General features: G+C 40.8%; 1 protein-coding gene across 2 annotated transcripts in view; it reads right to left on the bottom strand.

Moving 5' to 3' along the window:
• The window catches only part of chn2 (chimerin 2), a 72725-nt gene that overhangs the window by 9674 nt on the left and 44021 nt on the right, over nt 1-19030 (bottom strand). For both annotated transcript variants that reach the window (XM_088327306.1, XM_088327307.1), the window contains exons 7-8: nt 12425-12508; nt 10421-10505 (exon numbers count right to left, since the gene is read on the bottom strand). In XM_088327306.1, the coding sequence (XP_088183432.1) occupies nt 10421-10505; nt 12425-12508 (169 nt within the window). The remainder of the gene's footprint in view (nt 1-10420; nt 10506-12424; nt 12509-19030) is intronic.

Raw genomic sequence — 19030 nt, 5'->3', positions numbered from 1 at the left:
GGTCATGCCATTTTAAGCACAGAATACAAAGATGCTGAATTCCTCCTCAAGTAAATATTCTCCCTACCTTATATACTCACATCTAAGACAAATTTACAACTATAAAATACTGTAAAATACAGGAAGTCAGCTTATATGCACATATTTGGTTGTGAGACACCAGTAGAGAATGGTAGGCAGCACGTGGGGGGGTGTGGCTGATACAGAAACAAAGAACCAACAGGAAATCAATCGAACAAAGGCGACGAATTTTGGTGATTTTATTTGTAAAATTATTTTTCCAAGAGGAATAAAAGAAAACGTCTTGGATAATACCCAGAAATGGAGATCTTTGAGTGGTGTGTAGCTCAGAGAGAAAATGGATATGGAGTGTCTTGTCTAAGTGTTTGTTTGTAAGTTCGCAAGATTGCCCAAGCCAAAAGATATGAAGGGTTCACTGCTTCCACAGGTTGGTGTACAATTTTTTTTCTATTTCGTTTGTTATGTGGCTAACTTGGAGGGTAACTGAATAACTTTTTAAGTCAAGTAACTAATAGCTGTAACAATTTTCCTTTGTTTCAGTAAGGCGCCCAACACTGCCTATTGGTAGAATGGACAAGTTACCAAAAATGATCAGAAAAAACAATGGGATGATTAAAAAAATCGCTGTATCGTTTTGTTTACAGCTGTCAGTAATTGATCTTAAAATAATAATAATAATAAAAAAAACAACAGATCATCAAATTCAATATTGAATCACCAATACATAATCACACCATTGCATCAAAGGTATCTTAAATGATTCACTTCTGGTTACGTAAATCTTCAAAGGAACGTTGTGTATTAGTATTATTATTCATATTTAGCAGCACATAGTTGTAAAAATAACTACAACTTTTTAAACCTTTTGTGTGTTTTTAACAGTGTTATGGCATTTAAGTCAAGACAAGTCACATTTATTTATATATATCTCTTAATCACAGAAAATTCTCAAAGGACTGCACAGGATTACAATTACACAATCACCTTATCTTAAACATCTGCAAAAAGCTGCTGAAAATATTCTATGAGACAGTTGTGGCAAGCGCCCTCTTCTATGCGGCAGCGTGTTGGGGAGGCAGCGTCATGAAGAAGGATGCCTCTCGTCTCAATAAACTGGCGAGGAAAGCGAGCTCTGTTGTGGGCACAGAGCTGGACAGCCTGACAACAGTAGCTGAGAAACGGGCACTGAAAAAGCTGCGGTCAATCTTGGACAATTCATCACATCCACTACACAGCATTATATCCAGACAGAAGAGCAGCTTCAGCGACAGTCTGCTGTCATTGTCTTGTACCACGGACAGACTCAAGAGATCTTTTCTTCCTCACGCCATGAGGCTCTTTAACTCCACCCGGCGGAGTAAAGGCCCACACTAAACCACATCCCCTACATTGCATATTACCGTACTTTTATTGCAGTGTGTATTTTATGTTGCACTATTTAAATACTATACACAACACGCTACAGTGGGTGTTAGCACGTCACATTATGTATTTGTATATTGTATTCCTTTTGCTTTATTATTGTATTGTTCTCAGCGAAGGGATGCTGTTGGAAATGTGAATTTCCCTGCGGGGATGAATAAATTATCTATCTATCTATCTATCTACATTGGTTAAAAAAATAGTATTGATTTGAATAATAAGCAAAAATTCAAGAATTATCATATAACCGTGCATATTTAAGAAGTTATACCAGACATCCTGATCCCCAAGCTTGTCAGCCAGGGGCTCCCATCATCCACGACCCATGGATTTAGGACTTTTAAATCAACTGGCCTCTGCAGGTGAAACTGGGCCACTACCTTTCAACTGCTCGCACCCTAAACACTGGCCCGCTACAGGGCTGTGTGCTGAGCCCACTCTTGTACTCGCTCTACACATACGGGTGAATCCCCACCCACCCAGGGAACATCATTGTCAAATTTGCTGATGACACATCGGTGGTGCGGAGGATAAAAGGGGAGAATGAAGAGACCTACAGGGATGAGGTCCTGACCCTGGGTGGGTGGTGTGCAACTAACCACTTAGCATTAAACATGTCTGGGACGAAGGAACTTATCCTGAACTTCCAGAGAAACAGCTCTACTCCGGGCCACCTGTACATCAAAGCCAAATGTGTAAAGCGAGGTTTGGGTCCATATCTCTGCGAAATTATCCTGTAAGTCCAACTTGACAGCCTTGGTCAAGAAAGCCCAGCAGCGCCTAAACTTCCTGAGAGAGCTCCAAAAGGAACAGCTGAACACAAGCCTGCTGGTGACCCTCTACTGCTACACCATAGAGAGCCTACTGACCTATGCTGTGTTAGTGTGGCACTCAAGCTGCACAGCAAGAGACAGGAAGAGGTTGCAGATGGTAACAGATACAGGACAAAATACCATTGGCAACCTACTGCCTTTTACATGACATTTACAATTCCAGATACCCGAATAGACCGTGTGTGAGACAGCCCCCAAAATCGGAATTCAAACCTCAGTGAAGCATTGTAATGGTCTGGGCATGTTTCCCTGGTTTTGGACCCATTTATCGCATACCAGAGATCATGGATCAGTTTGTGTATGTCAAGATACATGAAGAGGTTATGTTTCCTTATGCTGAAGAGAACATGCCATTGAAATGGGTGTTTCAACCAGAAAATTACCCCAAAGACATCATTAGAAGAGTAAAGTATTGGTTCCAACCAATAAAATGAATGTTATGGACTGGCCAGCCCAATCTCCAGCTCTTAATCCAATCGAAACCTTGCGGGATAATATAAAAAATGCTCTTTGTGAATCAAAAGAAATGTAAATGAATTTTATAATGTTATTAGGCAATCATGGAGTGAAAAATACAACGGAAAGTTGACACAAGTTGGTTGACTCTACGCCACACAGATGTGAAGCAGTTATAAAAAAACTGTAGTCATGCAACTAAATATTTGGAGTGCTAAATCCTACTATTTTTGTGGAAATACAAAATAGTTTTGAGTTTATACAGTCAACAGCACACCCTTTGAACAATTTGCCCAATTGCACAGCCTTCGGAGCATGCCTATTATGAATGCTGGGTCTTGTTTGTTTTCTGAGAATCTACTGTACCTACTGGTAACGTCCTTGGTTTATATATATATATTGGTGACAAGGGAATCTATTCTATTCTAATCTGTTTCAAAATACTTGTAGGTCGAGAAATCTGTATTTAATATACAAAAGATGAGGTTCACCTATAGTGGGATATGACATGGTTTCCCACCTTCTTCTTGTTAAGGGTACCATAAAGAACCAAAAAACAATGTGACTGGGCAAAAATATGAGAAGAGAAAATCTGCAGTTTGGTTACTCTGAGTCCCTTCAGTTTATATTTTGCCTTGCACTTTGTAAATGGTCTGCATTTATGTAGCACTTTTCAAGTCAATGGAGACCTCCCAAAGTGCTTTACAATGTGCTTCACACTTTTCCATTTTACACACTAACTAACTGATAGCAGCGTCAGCCATGCAAGGCAAGTACCTGCTATCAGGGGCATTAGGGATTCAGTGTCTTGCCCAAGGACACTTCGACATATAACACGGAGGCGCTGGGAATCGAACCTGCAACCTTTTGATCCCAAGACGAGCGCTTTACCTCCTGATCCAATGCCGCGTTCGTTTTTAGTGGTGAAATATTACGCTGTGTCCCATTAAAGGAAGATAATGTAAAAAAATGAAAAACAAACGTTAGCACTAAGACAAATGAAGTATTATATACAGTGAATTTTATTGCACATTCCAACTTTAGTTTCTTTACAACCATAATATTTTGCGTTTATGGTTTCAACACTCCCTTGCGAGAAGGTCATGCGACCAGCATAGCTCCCTTGGCTAACATGGGTTTGTTTACAGTATCATCTCATCATTAAGGTTGGTGCTGTAAAGCGACATTCAAATGCTTGCTGGCCGTTTCAAAACAGCAAAATCCCCCTCTAACCAAATAAACGTGATTCTTGGTATGTGGGAAAAAGACCCAGTAACAATGGCCTCATTATACTGATGTGCATTCCTAGGAATAATATTACCCAGCTATCAACATTGTTTGGGAGATTTTAATTAGTCCGAAATGAACACGCACGCTCACAAATTTTGCTTTCATGGCCACAAATAAAGCGCTTATCCCCACGGCTAAAAAAAGCTTATCCAGAAGTAAACGACTTCAAAAATAAGCTCACTGCAAAGGAAATGACCAAATAGAACCAAAAACACTTCAGAGAACCGTTGGCAGTGAACACGACACAGTCTGTCACTACAACTCAGAATGATAGTTAGAACTTGCTGTGCCAAGCCAAAGACACAACTAGTTAATACAATATTGCCTTGCCAGCTGTACTCCAGCTTATCATGAAATGTGTAGAACATTTGAAAGCCAAAATACATCAGCTGAGACCTCAAATGGGGAGCAACTGAACATATAAAGCAAGAATGGGAAAGAAACCTAAATGATACATCAATTTGAACTATTTGCGTACATGCATTTGAGCTTGGAGTGTAGATTTTTTGTTACCCTAACCAATGTTCCCTGTAATTTTCCACGGGTCTGAGCGTTCACACAATGTCGGTGAGCAACGCTTGAAACAACAGTGAGCAACCATAATCCCAAGTGTGGCAAGATAATTAATTATCAATCATGTCCAACACTTGACATCACGTTACATTTTGCTGAGTTTCCGGCAATGCAAAATTATTTTTCTCTTTTGAATGAATTGACTCATGTACTATTGCAAAGGTTGTACGGCTTACGTACGTCGTTTGTTCTTACAATTCTTTCACAAGATATTCATTTCTTTTTATTTCCTGATATATTTTGTCGCATAATATTAACATTTTTGGGGGCTTATTGAGTCGGTGGCAAGATACAGAACTGTACTTAATCACATTTTTTAGTGGAAGTACAATGTTGGCAACAAGATTGACTTGATATAATTGGAAATTATTTGAATGCACACACAAACTTTTTCTTCTTTTTTCCGTGTTTTTTTTCTACCTTTTTAAAAATTCCTTTAAAAAAATCTCATTGTGTTTATTTTTTCCGAGCTGTTACTTTTTTCTTTTTGTTCTCTATTTACTTTTTTCCTACATTTCTTTCTTTTCTTTTTTTCTGGCTTTTTTCTAAATTGTTCCTTCTTTTTTCTCTTCCTTTTGTTTCTTTTTTTCTCAGCTTTTCACAACTTTTTAATTTTGGTATTTTTTTCTTTTTTGTTCTATTCTATCCTTTAAGTCATTTTGTGCATAATTTTACATAATATTTGGTCATTTTGGGATTAAAGAAGCAAAAACAACCCGAAGAGCCGTTCAGGACCCGAAAGAGTTCCTTTTAGTGAGCCGAGCCGAAGAAGCCGGTTCTCGACAAACTCTACTAACTTTACTCAACTTTGTTCTACTTCGACTCGACTTCAAAATACCGAATTTAGGACACGTCAGGGGAACCCGTGTATTTTTACCTTCATGCACTGTAACTTTGACTTAAGTCGCTTCTTAATTAGTAATTTTGAGCCCTCATTTTTGTGCGCTGGCTAGAAATTTCTTGAGCGCTGAGAATGTGCGAGCAGTGCGCAATTGCGCACGCGCGCAGCTTAAAGGGAACAGTGACCCTAACCCTAAATCTCTTTTGCATGGTATGCTTGGGTGTTGTGGTCAGTGGACCAGTAGATTCCTTTCACACATTCCTGGCACAACTCACAAATTAGTGACAAAAAGTTGTATTTAGACCGGTTCAGAGCAGGTCTAAGTTGTGGCGTAGATGGTTATAAGCTGTGTTCTGTCCCACTACACCGCAAATCAGAACCGGACATAAAGGGGTTAGAATGAAAAGGATACGGCATACTTGGAAATGCTAAATGTTTTTTGGGGGAAAGTATTGAGGGAAACAAAAAGTGAAAAACAAAAAGTATAATTTATTTTGAAAAAAAAAAAAAGCACAAATGCTGTTACATGATCAGGTCTAAAAAAATCCAACCCTAGCCTGATAACTTAACCTGATTAAGGGACCGAGCTCAAAGCAAACCGGAAATTTCATATTTTATTTGTGAGGACAGTAGAGGAGGTGGGGGGATTTTGGCAGTAAACATATAGGTTTAAATTACTGTAATGTACAAAACTCAATTCCAATGAAGTTGGGAAAGTGTGTTAATTGCAAATAAAAATTGATCCAAGTAAATTGCAAATTCTTTTCAACCCATATTTAAATGAATGCACAGCAAAGACAACATATTTATTGTCTTCACTCATAAACTTTATTGTTTTGGGAGAAAATCATCAACTCTGTAATTTGATGACAGCAACACGTGCCAAAATAGTTGGGACAGGTGTCAATAACTACTCAGAAAGTGGATGAATGGAAATCAACCAACTATTTGCAGGTGAACAGATGAATTAGCAACAGGTGAGAGTTGTTACTGGGTATAAAAAAGGGAGACCCGAACAAGCTAAGTCATTCACATGCAAGGATGGGGCGAGGTTCACCTCTTTGTGAACAACTGCGTGAGCAAATTGTTGAACAGTTTAAAAACAACATTCCTCAAAGTACAATTGCAAGGAATTTAGGGATATCATCATCTACAGTCCATAATATTGTGAAAAGGTTCAGGGAATCTGGAGAAATCACTGTGCGTAAACGGCATGGCCGTAAACCATTATTGAATGCCCGTGACCTCCGAGCCCTCAAGCGGTACTGCATTAAGAACCGACATCAATGTGTAAAGGACATCACCACATGGGCTCAGGAACACTTTGGAAAACCACTGTCAGTCAATACAGTTCGACGCTATATCCGTAAGTGTGGGTTAAAACTTTATGTTGCAAAGCGTAAGCCATTCATCAACAACATCCAGAAACGCCGCAGGGTTCTCTGGGCCCGAGCCCATCTAAAATGGACTGATACAAAGTGGAAAAGTGTTCTGTGGTCTGATGAGTCAGTTTTCCAAATTGTGTTTGGAAATTGTGGACGTCGTGTCCTCCGGTCCAAAGAAGAACAGAACCACCCAGACTGTTATGCACGCAAAGTGCAAAAGCCAGCATCTGTGATGGTATGGGGGTGCATGAGTGGCCAAGGAATGGGTAACCTGCACATCTGTGAAGGCACCATTAATGCAGAAAAGTACATTCAGGTTTTGGAACAAAGTATGTTGCCATCCAAACAGAATCTTTACCATGGGCGCCCTTGCTTCTTCCAGCAGGATAATGCCAAGCCACACACTGCACGTCTCACGACAGCGTGGCTTCGTAGTAAGAGGGTGCGGGTGCTTGACTGGCCTGCCTGCAGTCCTGACCTGTCTCCCATTGAAAATGTGTGGCGCATTATAAAGCGCAGAATAAGACAAAGGAGACCCCGGACTGTTGAACAGCTGAAGCTGTACATAAAGCAAGAATGGGAAAGGATTCCACTATCAACGATTCAACAACTAGTCTCCTCACTTCCTAAACGTTTATTGAGTGTTATTAAAAGGAAAGGTGATGTAACACAATGGTGAAGAAGCCCCTTTCCCAACTACTTTGGCACTTGTTGCAATTATAAAATTCTAAGTTTATCATTATTTGCTTATGGAAATAAAGTTTATGAGTTTGAACATGGATAATCTTGTCTTTGTGGTGTATTCATTTAAATATGGGTTAGAAAAGGTTTGCAAGTCATTCTATTCTAATTTTACTGACATTTTAAACTTTTTCCCAACTTCAATGGAATTGACTTTTGTACTACTCCCCAGAAGAACCTTCAGCTGGTACAAAATGCTGCAGCGAGGCTTTTAACTAAGACAAGAAAGTTTCATCACATTACCCCAATTTTAGCTGACCTGCATTGGCTCCCTGTTAGCTTAAGATGTGATCTTAGGGTTCTGTTGGTAGTATACAAAATCATGCATGGACTTGCTCCCTCATATCTTTCAGATTTAATTTCCCCCTATGTTCCGGTCCGGATCTTTTTGCTCTGAAAATGCTGGTCTACTATTGATCCCAAGAGCCAAGAAGAGATCTGCAGGTTCGAGAGCGTTCTCCATCCGGGCCCCGATGTTGTGGAATACTCGGCCCCCTGAGATTCCATCTGCAACCTCAGTGGAACTGTTTAAATCTAGGCTTAAAACACACTTCTATTCTCTAGCTTATGCATGACCTATATTTCTTGTTGACAATATCGGGGTATTATTTGTTATTGCAACATCCATTCCAGCCTGGTCATCTTGGAAGGGGGATTACCTCATGTGCGGTCCCCTTCTCAAGTATTCCTTATTTTCCTCATGTTGAGATTTTGAGTTTTTCCTTGCTCTCGTGTATGTTTTAGATCAGGGGATAGTGTAATCGTCGTCTGTGGTTTGCAATCATCCGTGGTCTGTGCAGCCCTTTGAGACTCCTTGAGAATTAAGGGCTATACAAATAGACATGACTTGACTTTAAATAAAAATCCATCGTTATGCTCCTAAATCAAATTAAAGACCATATGCATGCCTGAACCCACACCTACATCCACCAATTATTTTGTGCCTTTTTTTACGGAAGGCTAAGTTCATGAGGATGGAATATGGCAACACACTGTTTCATCTGTCTTGACTTGAAAAACACCCTATCACCAATGCAGACTCACACCATTGCATCAAAATTATTGTAAAATATCAACTTCTGTTTAACCAAATACCTAAAGGTACATTGTGCATTATTTAGCGCCTCCCAGTGGTAAAAAAACAACTACATTAATTCAAAGAAAAACAATATTGACTTAAATAATAAGTAAATAATAAACGAACTACCATACAAACATGCAACTTTAAGAAAAACCTCGTAGGTTTTTAATTTTCGTAGAATTTTTGCAGTTATTTTACATAGCATGAGCCTCACTTAAAGGGAGCTTACATGATTGTCAGTCATCTTGCTGCTACTAGTACCCAAAAACCTCGGCAAAAAAATGAAGGGTAAAATGATGTGTTTGTATTCTACCAAATGGATTTTAGTACTCGTTTTAGGTTGCACTAGACCAGGGGTCGCCAACCTTTTTGAACCAGAGAGATACTTTTTTGTTACTGATTAGAAATAAGGGCTACCAGTTTGATATGTATTTCTTACTGTTCAACCACTAAAATCTTGTTTTGTTTAAGACACTGATCATGTTAATGACTTCTCACGGTATTTTAGAAATTGAATGTCCTAGAAAATCAGTACGACCCATTTTTGGCGAGCTATATTCAGAACCAGTACGCGGTGGTGCATTTAGGGGAATAACTGGTGCTCGCAGGCACCACGTTGAAGACCCCCTGCACTAGACCTTTAAATTACAAATCAATCAGATGAATTCAAATGAATTGCTTAGCGCCAATCACAATACAGACGCTCCCCTACTTACGACCATTCGACTAACGATAAACGGTAGATACGATCATTTTTTTCAGGATGTCGAAAAATATCCGGAAGTTAGATTTTGTATTGTGAGCACCTTTTTCCGAGTACTAGACATTACTGTAGTGCTTCTTTCCGCCGCTACCGGCGTGTGGCGCTGTGAGAGCTCACCCAGCATCAACCCAGAAGAAGAAATCCGCTTCCCCTTCCTAGTTCATGTGTAAACATTCTATACTATCTATACTGTCTAAAGTATGTCTATACTATCTCCAGCGAGCTAAGACCGTTAACATTTTTATAGTTTAATATCTTGTGCATCCATTCAATATGGTTGGTGTAAAGTGTAAAGAAGAGGCGCGCAAATTCTTTTAAAATGAAAAGTGGAATAAGAAAGCTTAATGCGGTTGAGAAAATGGTTGGATCGCTTTTTTTCGGCCACTTTTTACCACGGAGGAGGACCTCTGGAAGAACATCTTCCAAAAGTAAGTTACACTTGACTTTATTTATCTTTATATTTTTTGAAATGTTTATTTTTTAGGACAAAACAATACAGGTTACTTATACAAGCCTTAAACATACTTATATACAGGGTTGGGTAGGGTTACCTTAACTTGATTACTTTCAATTAAAGAAAAGAAAGAAACTAAATATGAATAAAATGATGACTCACAACACGTGGTAAGCTTTCTCTCCTGGCTTTGATCTCTTTGATCTCCGGCAAAACGAACATATAATGCGACAGAAACAAAATGAAAAGAAATCCAAACAGCTTGCCAACATCATTTTTGCCGTTCCATGTATTCCGTTACTCCCCGAGCCTGCACAAAATGTAGTAATTTTATTCATATTTAGTTTCTTTTGTCTTTTATTAGCATCTTTGGTATTGGAGTAATCCAAAAGTAATTGAAAGTAATCCAGTTAAAGTAACCCTACCCAACCCTGCTTATATAAACCTTATGAACAACTTACGAACAAATCCTCAGTCTGTAAATGTGCATGTGCCAAGTAAAATGAGTGACCAACAAGCCGGCCTTTTGTCTATTGATTGGAGCTCCATTATAAACTTACCAGAACAGCGGACACCTTGCGCAATCAGCCCCCACATGAAGTTGGCGCAGTACTCGCACCAATGTGGCCCTCGGAAAGTGTGAACCTGCAGGTGGAGACCCCCGTGATTACACGCACATAATAACCACACAGTTTTAGCAGTCAAAGCTAGAGAAGAAACCTTTTGATGAGCCTCACAGGGCTTACTTTGTGAACGACGACCGAGGGGACCCTCGGTGGTCGAGGAGTGCGTGTGTACATATGAAGAAGATTAAAGGATTTCCGATTTTGCGTCTGGCATCTGCTGCCCGGCAATCACTCTATGGAAATCTCTCAAGTAACATATGTGCATGGCAAAACATTGAGGATGACACCTGTGTGAGTGTTGGATTGCACATGCATGTGCAGGAAGAATGAAGTGGGCATATGGGAGGCGCGGATGGATTTGCTTTTGTTTTCTTTTGTGAATGCTAGTGACCATTAGAAGGTAGCATTGAATATATGTTCGAAATACCATAGGTTGTGGTCACTTAAGATTTTTAGTCGAAAAAACTAAAGAAAAAAACAGGGATGGATGGGTACCTATATAATATTTTGGTATCCATACTGATAACAATACCCACAGTAGATGCAACTTCAATTGGCTATTTATAGGAAGTAAAATCTTATTAAACGAATCCAATATTAGGGAAAGATATTTGGTCTGATTTAAAGCTATTTCTTTAAGAATATGAGTCAGTTCATTGTCATGTACTAGTAGCATTGATTGATTGATTGATATTTCTATTTTTTCTTCTGTTTATCAAATTCCAAATCTACAACTTTGATGAATAATTGAGAGAACAGAAGGAAAAAAGAGCTGACGGGAAGAAGCTGAAATTGAGATTCTTTGATGCTCAAAATACTGGTATGTCAGTATATGTCATATACAAATAATGTAAAAAGCTTTTGGTATTAGAATACGTTATGTGTAATAGTATAGATGGGGTATCATTCTCGATAAATTGTCCTATTAAACATCCCTGGTAAAAAACAGTCATAAAGTCATAATGAAATTTAAATACAGTTTTTTTAAGCGCAAAAAGAATACATTTGTTTCCATTATAGTTTTCAATGAAGAAGAAAACACTAGATTCTGGCATTTAAGAGGACAGTTTGTCTTATTTAGCGTCTTCTAGTGTTAAAAAACTTAAATCAGTAAAAAAACGAAAAACAATATTAATGTATAAATAAATGTACTATCAAATGAACCTGCATGTTTTTAAATACTCGAAAATTAGGACATTTACATTTATTTGACATAACGTGATATGACACAATTGTCCGCCATTTTGCTGCTACAAGTACGAGAAAAAAAATGGAATAAAAATAATACAGTTCAGTCCATTTAATTCTTCGTAGTTTTTGTACTTCCTTTTGCTTTGTAGCACTTATTTTGGTTGCACCCCACAAAACTGCGACATCTAGCGGTCAAATCATTCACATTGTCCCTTTAAGATGCCTGAACAAAAAAAGAAGCCCAGATGAGTTTTCGCAAATAACAAATAATGTCCCTGTTATATGAAAAAAACGTATCTCCAGTTTTTGTCTTTTATTTTTTGCCTAAATAGAATATTTATCTGCTGCTCCAAGGTTAGGACCAAAACGTTATAAACAGTAAATAGAAATTCACAGGTACAAGAGATTTTTTTAAACGTATCTGATTTCACAACATGCTATATAGTGTACTGGAATATCAGCAGCATATAGTCCTGTCTATGATACTAAATACCATATAATATGTGTTAAAACATTAGATTGGGACAAAATCTGGACAATTACGATAAATTGGGTCAAATAGTATATAGACGGAATCAAGCGCTTAAAATCAATGGCAATCGATTCGCTGTTCTGTTAATGGATCGGCCCCGTCCATTAGTCCCGATTTGTGCAGGGAGTCTACTGTTTGTGCTCTCAACAACATTCCAGCTGGCAAAGTCAACGTTTGTCATATTTGTATATTCATTTTAGTCTAAATCATCTCACCTTGAAGTTGTGGGTCTTCTCGTAGGAGCACCTCTTCTCCGTGCTGTCCTTCAAAGCGCTCTGCCGTACCATAGAGGACGAGATCTGTGGACAGGACGCCAAAAGTTTGATGGGCTTCCATAAAAGTGTCCCTTTGCTTCCCAGCTTGACTCCCAACGCAAATGCCAGCAGCTCCTGACGCTTCCGTTCTTGTCTCTTTGTCTTACTGTCCCTCATTTCCCCTGCTGGACCCCCCCGCTTGTCTCCGGCCTCCGAACCGGACGGTTCCCACGGACCCTCCATCTTCTCTGGAGGAAGATGAGGAAGGGAGCCGGTTCGAAAACTGCTCGCTCCCCTCGCAGATCGGACTGCGACTGATGTCCGACAGCGAGCGAGGGGGGGGTGGCTCCACTCCTGGCTCGAAAAGGCGGGGGAATAGGGACAAGACGGGCGGTGGGTGGGTGGCCTCGGGGCTGGAGTGTGCCTTGCACAATGGCCCTCTTTCACACACCCAGAAAGGAGCGAGAGAGAGAACAGGGAGGGTCTGCCGAGGGGGGATTGTCCCTGTCAGGACTGTTTCACACAGCTCAACAGCTCTGTAAAGAGGGATCAATAGTGCAGACGCCCTCTTTATATCACACCGCACTCTCACATTAGCCGACTGCCTTCCGGACACACTCCACTCCACTTAGCTGTGGATCCGAATGCCAGCAGCGACCCGGCCTGCTAAATGTGTCACGCCCTCGGAAACACACCACAGATTACCAAAGCTTCTGTTGGTCACCTCCATCTATGATAAATAGCTGCTGGAATTCCCCTGTCCGCCACTCCGGGGGAGGGGTGTTTTTCAAAAACTATCACAAGGGATGATTTTTTTTGTTTTCAGCAAAACACGCAGAGTCTTACTAAGAGGTAAGATCGAGCCTAAAAAAAAATCCAGCCCGACCCGACCCAGGGATTTTAAAACCCAACTCAGCCCAAGCCCGAATAAATACCTGGATTTAAAGGACCGAGCCCGGAGCAAACCCAAAATGTCGCATTTTATTTGTGAGGACTTGGGAGGAGGAGAGATGATTTTGTCACGATTGCTGATTCAGGGCACCTGTCACTGTCCAATTGGCGCCAACAGCCCTGAGCGCTGATTGGCTCCCTGCCACTTTTTCAACCCCCCGGGCTCCCTGTTACCAGCGTCATACCGTTTGCAAACTTATGCTCCCAGCTAGGCAAGCTCATACTTCCCGACATTTTCCTGCCCTGTTTTCTCCTGCCTGATACCTGTTGCCGACCTGTTTCTGGACCCGTTTCTACCCTGATCTGCCATCCCGACCACCGACCTGTTTTGCCCTGTTTCCTGCCTGATACCTGTTGCCGACCTCTTTTCTGAACTCGACACCGCCCTTGCTCTCCCGTCCCGGCTAGTGACCATTATCCCGGCTGCCTACGATTATCCTCGCTCGACACGGAAGTGCCACTTCCGCGTTCCAGCCACCTGCTACCCGTGTCCGTCATCGGATCGTGGAAGCAACCACTGCTCTCCCTCTTTATCAATAAAACCGAGTAAACGAACGCTACTGGGCCCTGTCTCCGTTTCTGGCTTGTGACAGATTTATGATAACACATAGCCTGTCTTTTGTGCCTAATTCTAAGTATAAATATTTAGATATTTTCAATTTATATGTGTGCAGAAGTTACATTAACTGTCAATTTTCCATTATTGACATATTTTTCAAAGAGTTGACCAAAAAATTATAAGGCATTCCATCATTTTGACTGGTTTAAAATTGGGCACTAAACTACAGCCTCAGTGTGTCCTTAAGACCCAAGCACTTTAAAAGAAAGAGAGGCACTGAGACAAAAAAGAACAATGACAGGTGGATAATAGACAGGAAGTTGTTCTTTGAATTGACATTAAGAGTTTAGCACAGAATCTGTTGTGTTGAGGAAACTTCTGTTTTTGTTGCTGACCACGGTCTCTTGTGGCCAAAACTGTTCACGGTCTCGAAACACCTCAGTGTCTCATCTCATTAGCTGCACCGCTTATCCTCAGTTGGGTCGCGGGGGTGATGGAGCCCATCCCAGCAATCATCGGGCAGTGGGCAAGGGACACCCTGAACTGGTTGCCAGCCAATCGCAGGGCACACAGGGACTGCCAACTCGCTCGCTCATTCACACCTAGGGACAATTTGGACCACCTGAAATGCATGTCTTTGGAATGTGGGAGGAAACCGGAGTGCCCGGAGGAAACCCACGCAAGCACGGGGAGAACATACAAACTCCGCACAGGAAGTCCGGTAGCTGGATTTGAACCCACACAGGAGGTTCCCAAGACCTTGGAACTGTGCCTGCACACAAGCTAACCACTGCGCCGCCGTGCAGTGTGTATAGTGATGTTAACATTGCATAACCTGCCTGACCCAAACATAACCATTGACAATTCATGCCCAACTCAGGCCGAAACTTGAGTCAGGCTCAGTCTTGGTCCTGGGTTTAAGATCTTACCTTTGAGCTAGAAAAGCAATTGATGATGGATAATGGTGGTAATCCTGACATGGCGAATAATCCTAGAGTGCCCAAATCCATTAAAAAGAGCAACGGAAGCTCATTCGGCGCTCTGCAGCCATACGGTGGTTTGGCAGTGGGGGGTTGTTGCTATGGTCAGGCTTATATGTGTGCACGTAAGCAAACACTTAACTGAAGAAGAATCTTGTCAGATGCTTATTATAAGCCTACAGCAGTAATATAGTCTCTAAACAAAGAAACCAAAAAAAAAACAATTTCCACTCCACACAATAACAAATACACACAAAGTGTGTTACATTGTGCTACTGCAGTATCTGAACACAAATAATCATGATTATAGTCAAAATAGAGCAATTATTTTCATTATCAACAAAGCATAAAGAAAAAAATAATCATAAACTGCTAACCTAAATTAAATGTCTCACTCTTTAGCCGTACCGCTTATCCTTATTAGGGTCACGGGGGGGCTGGAGCCCATCCCCGCCATCTCCGGGCAGTGGGCAGGGGACACCCTGAACTGGTTGCCAGCCAATCGCAGGGCACACGGGGACAGACAACTCACTTGCTCAGTCACACCTAGGGACAATTTGGACCGGCCAATTCACCTGAAATGCATGTCTTTGGAATGTGGGAGGAAACCGGAGTGCCCGGAGGAAACATACAACGGGGAGAACATACAAACTCCGCACAGTAAGGCCGGTAGCTGGATTTGAACCCACGCAGGAGGTTCCCACTACCACAGAACTGTGCCGCACACGCGCTAACCATCTTTAAACCTATTTAGCCTTGCGACTGGCTAGCAACCAGTTCAGGGTGTCCCCCTGCCCACTGCCTGAAGCCAGCTGGGATGGGCTCCAGCACTCCCGCGACCCTACTGAGGATAAGCAGTGCAGCATGAAAATGGTGAAGTTAAGAAAAGGCTTGCTTCTACAGAGTCCAAACACCAACTGTAACCCCCCCAAAAAGATCAGAAAAAGAAGGGTTTACTGGAGCAAGTCTAAGAAATGCGTGTACTTGCACGCACATCATGAAATGGCTGACTGAGGCTGCTATCGTGACTTTAATCCTTTTAGTTAGCTGTTTTGGTCATATCCTTGCATTCGTTAGCCGGTAATAGCGGTGTAGCTCTACAGCTCTTATAGTGCTAACATTGAAATCTACCTACTCATGTATGTGGGTGTGAAAATCATTTTCATCTATTGAAATTGACTTTAGAGAGGATTTTCACCCTGCCCTGATGCATTGGGTGTGTAAGACATGGTTAACTGTAGGGACAGCATACCTGTCAACCTGTACGGGTTTGCCGTACAAAGTACGTTTATTATGCATTTTAAGACGTGTACGACGTACGAGAAAATCTGAACGGAAAAACGCAAATTTGTCAATGATGGGTAACATCCGGTATACACCGACTATCACCAAACGGCAAATCAATCAGGTCAAATGAGTTCGCCGCGGAAGCCTCTATCTCGGTATCGTTTTTTTCGTTGTAGTGAAAGGAAGTCCGTCTCTTTTTAGAGAACCGGCTTTTTCGGCTCAACTCATTGAAGAGAGCCGAAACGGCTCACTTGCTTTGATGCATTATATTACGAATTATTATGTTGTGTAAAGAAGTTAAGAAAAAAAGGAAGTATAAAATGAGAAAATGAAAAAAGACAGGTTTGTGGTTATCCCTTTAATCAGTATATTACCGACAATAATTTAATGCAGAAAATGAATTAACAATTTGAATAAGAAAATGTATTATTTGACTTAATTATGTTTGCATGTATTTTTTCCTTCTCCAGTGAACGTCCAAGCTACTTCATTTTTGAACTGTTTTTTTATAATAAACCTCATTCATGTCGAGCAACTCAGGATCTCACAACAACATGTTTATTAACAATATACATGATATAACGAAACACATGTACAATATAACATGTTTAACTACATAAACACGAAAAATAATATGGTGTAAGATTATTTTGTATTTTGTAAGGGAAAATACTGCAGTTTGTAAGGGCATGGAGCCCTGGAGCATGACAGGTATGGGACAGACACAACAGGTGAGGACATTTGTCATTGTTGTTGAAGACATCCGCATACCGGAGGATACTATTGAGGCATACAAGTCATTAGGGGCTGAAAAGAAATATACTACTCTGGGATATTTTAGCCCCTAGAAGGGGGCGGGGGGTGATCTTTGTCTGAGGGCAGATGGTCTCTTGTCTGGCTAAAGAAAAGCATGCATGAAGGTACAAAAGTAGTCACACATAACAAGCGCCGCCTTCTTTTGGAGTGCCTCCACTCCTTTATTACTAGTCTTTGTGAGGGTGCAGCTGAGAGGCCTCCCTGTGAGTTCCAGTTTGCCACTGTCACGGCAAGAAAACAAAACAGAAACCAATCACAAACGGACGCAGTCAGACAAAAGACAACAAAACGCTAATGTCGTTCTTACAGAAAAGATTTTGTTCCTAAAAAAGTTTGGAGATGGGTACGGAGTATTGTTGGAATATTGAAATATGTGCATATATATATATCTCATCTCATTAGCCGTACCGCTTATCCTCATTAGGGTCGCGGGGGGGCTGGAGCCCATCCCAGCTATCTCCGGGCAGTGGGCAGGGGACACCCTGGACTGGTCGCCAGCCAATCGCAGGGCACACAGGGACAGACAACTCATTCGCTCATTCACATCTAGGGACAATTTGGACCAGCCAATCCAACTGAAATGCATGTTTTTGGAACGTGGGAGGAAACCGGAGTGCCCGGAGGAAACCCACGCAAGCACGGGGAGAACATACAAACTCCGCACAGGAAGTCTGGGATGGGCTCCAGCACCCACGCGACCCTACTGAGGATAAGCGGTGCGGCTAATGAGATGAGATGATATATATATATATATATATATATATATATATACACACATATATATATATATATATATATACCGGATTTTCCGTGGGTGGGTAGAGTAGAGTTTACTCAAGTAAAAGTACTGTTACTTCAGAATAATGTTACTCAAGTAGAAGTAAAAGTAGTCATCCAAATACTTACTTGAGTAAAAGTAAAAAAAGTACTTGGTGAAAAAAAATGACTCAAGTACTGAGTAACTGTAGCAATGTCGTATATCATATCGTCAAATGATAAAAGTACATCCAATAAACAAAAAAACACATTTAATTTAAAAGTTGATTAAAATAATCAACATAAATTCAAGTGCTTTAATAAACAATAAAATAAGTACCCGGTAATAGTATAAATGAAATGAAATGAAATGCATTTATATAGCGCTTTTCAAGTCAACACTTCCCAAAGCGCTTTACAGTGTGCTTCAAATTTCCCAATAGCGGCCGTGCAGCCATGTAAGGCGCTAACCTGCTTATTGGGGGCATTAGGGGTTCAGTGTCTTACCCAAGGACACTTCGACATGTAACACAGAGGAGCCGGGATTCGAACTGCGATCCCAAGACGAGCGCTCTACCTCCTGAGCCACTGCCGCATGTATCAAATAAATAAATTAAGCGCATGTATCACCAAGAAGCACATTTAAAGTCCCAATATGTATCCTGACTGGCTCTGCAATGTAAATATAATGTAGATGGTCTGCATTTATACAGCGCTTTTCAAGTCAATGAAGACCTCCCAAAGCGCTTTACAATGTGCTTCACGATTACCTATTCACACAAACTCGCATACCGATAGCAGCGTCAGCCCTGCAAATGAAGGGAGCGGTTTGATGCTATTGTGCGCATGCGTCTGCTGTCTCGGATTTCATGTGGTAGTTATGTAGTTAAAGGAAGTCCGTCTCCTTTTAGAGAACCGGCTTTTTCAGCTCAACTCATTAAAGAGAGACGGCTCTTAAACGGCTCACTTGCTTGGATGCATTATATTACGAATCGTTATTGTTGTATAAAGAAGTTAAGAAAAAAAGGAAGTATAAAAGGAGAAAATGAAAAAGACAGGTTTGTGGTTATCCCTTTAATCAGTATATTATCAACAATAATTTAATGCAGAAAATGAATTCATCATTTGAATAAGAAAATGTATTATTCTACTTAATTATATTTGCATGTATTTTTTCCTTTTACTGTGAGCGTCCAAACTATTCAATTTTTGAACCTT

The sequence above is a fragment of the Urocampus carinirostris genome, chromosome 2 (genome assembly GCF_059441175.1).
Source record: "Urocampus carinirostris isolate Australia breed hairy pipefish chromosome 2, RoL_Ucar_1.0, whole genome shotgun sequence".
Classification (NCBI taxonomy): Eukaryota; Metazoa; Chordata; class Actinopteri; order Syngnathiformes; family Syngnathidae; genus Urocampus; species Urocampus carinirostris.
The sequence above is the reverse complement of the archived record's forward strand: the minus strand, read 5'-3'. Positions and strand labels throughout refer to the sequence as shown.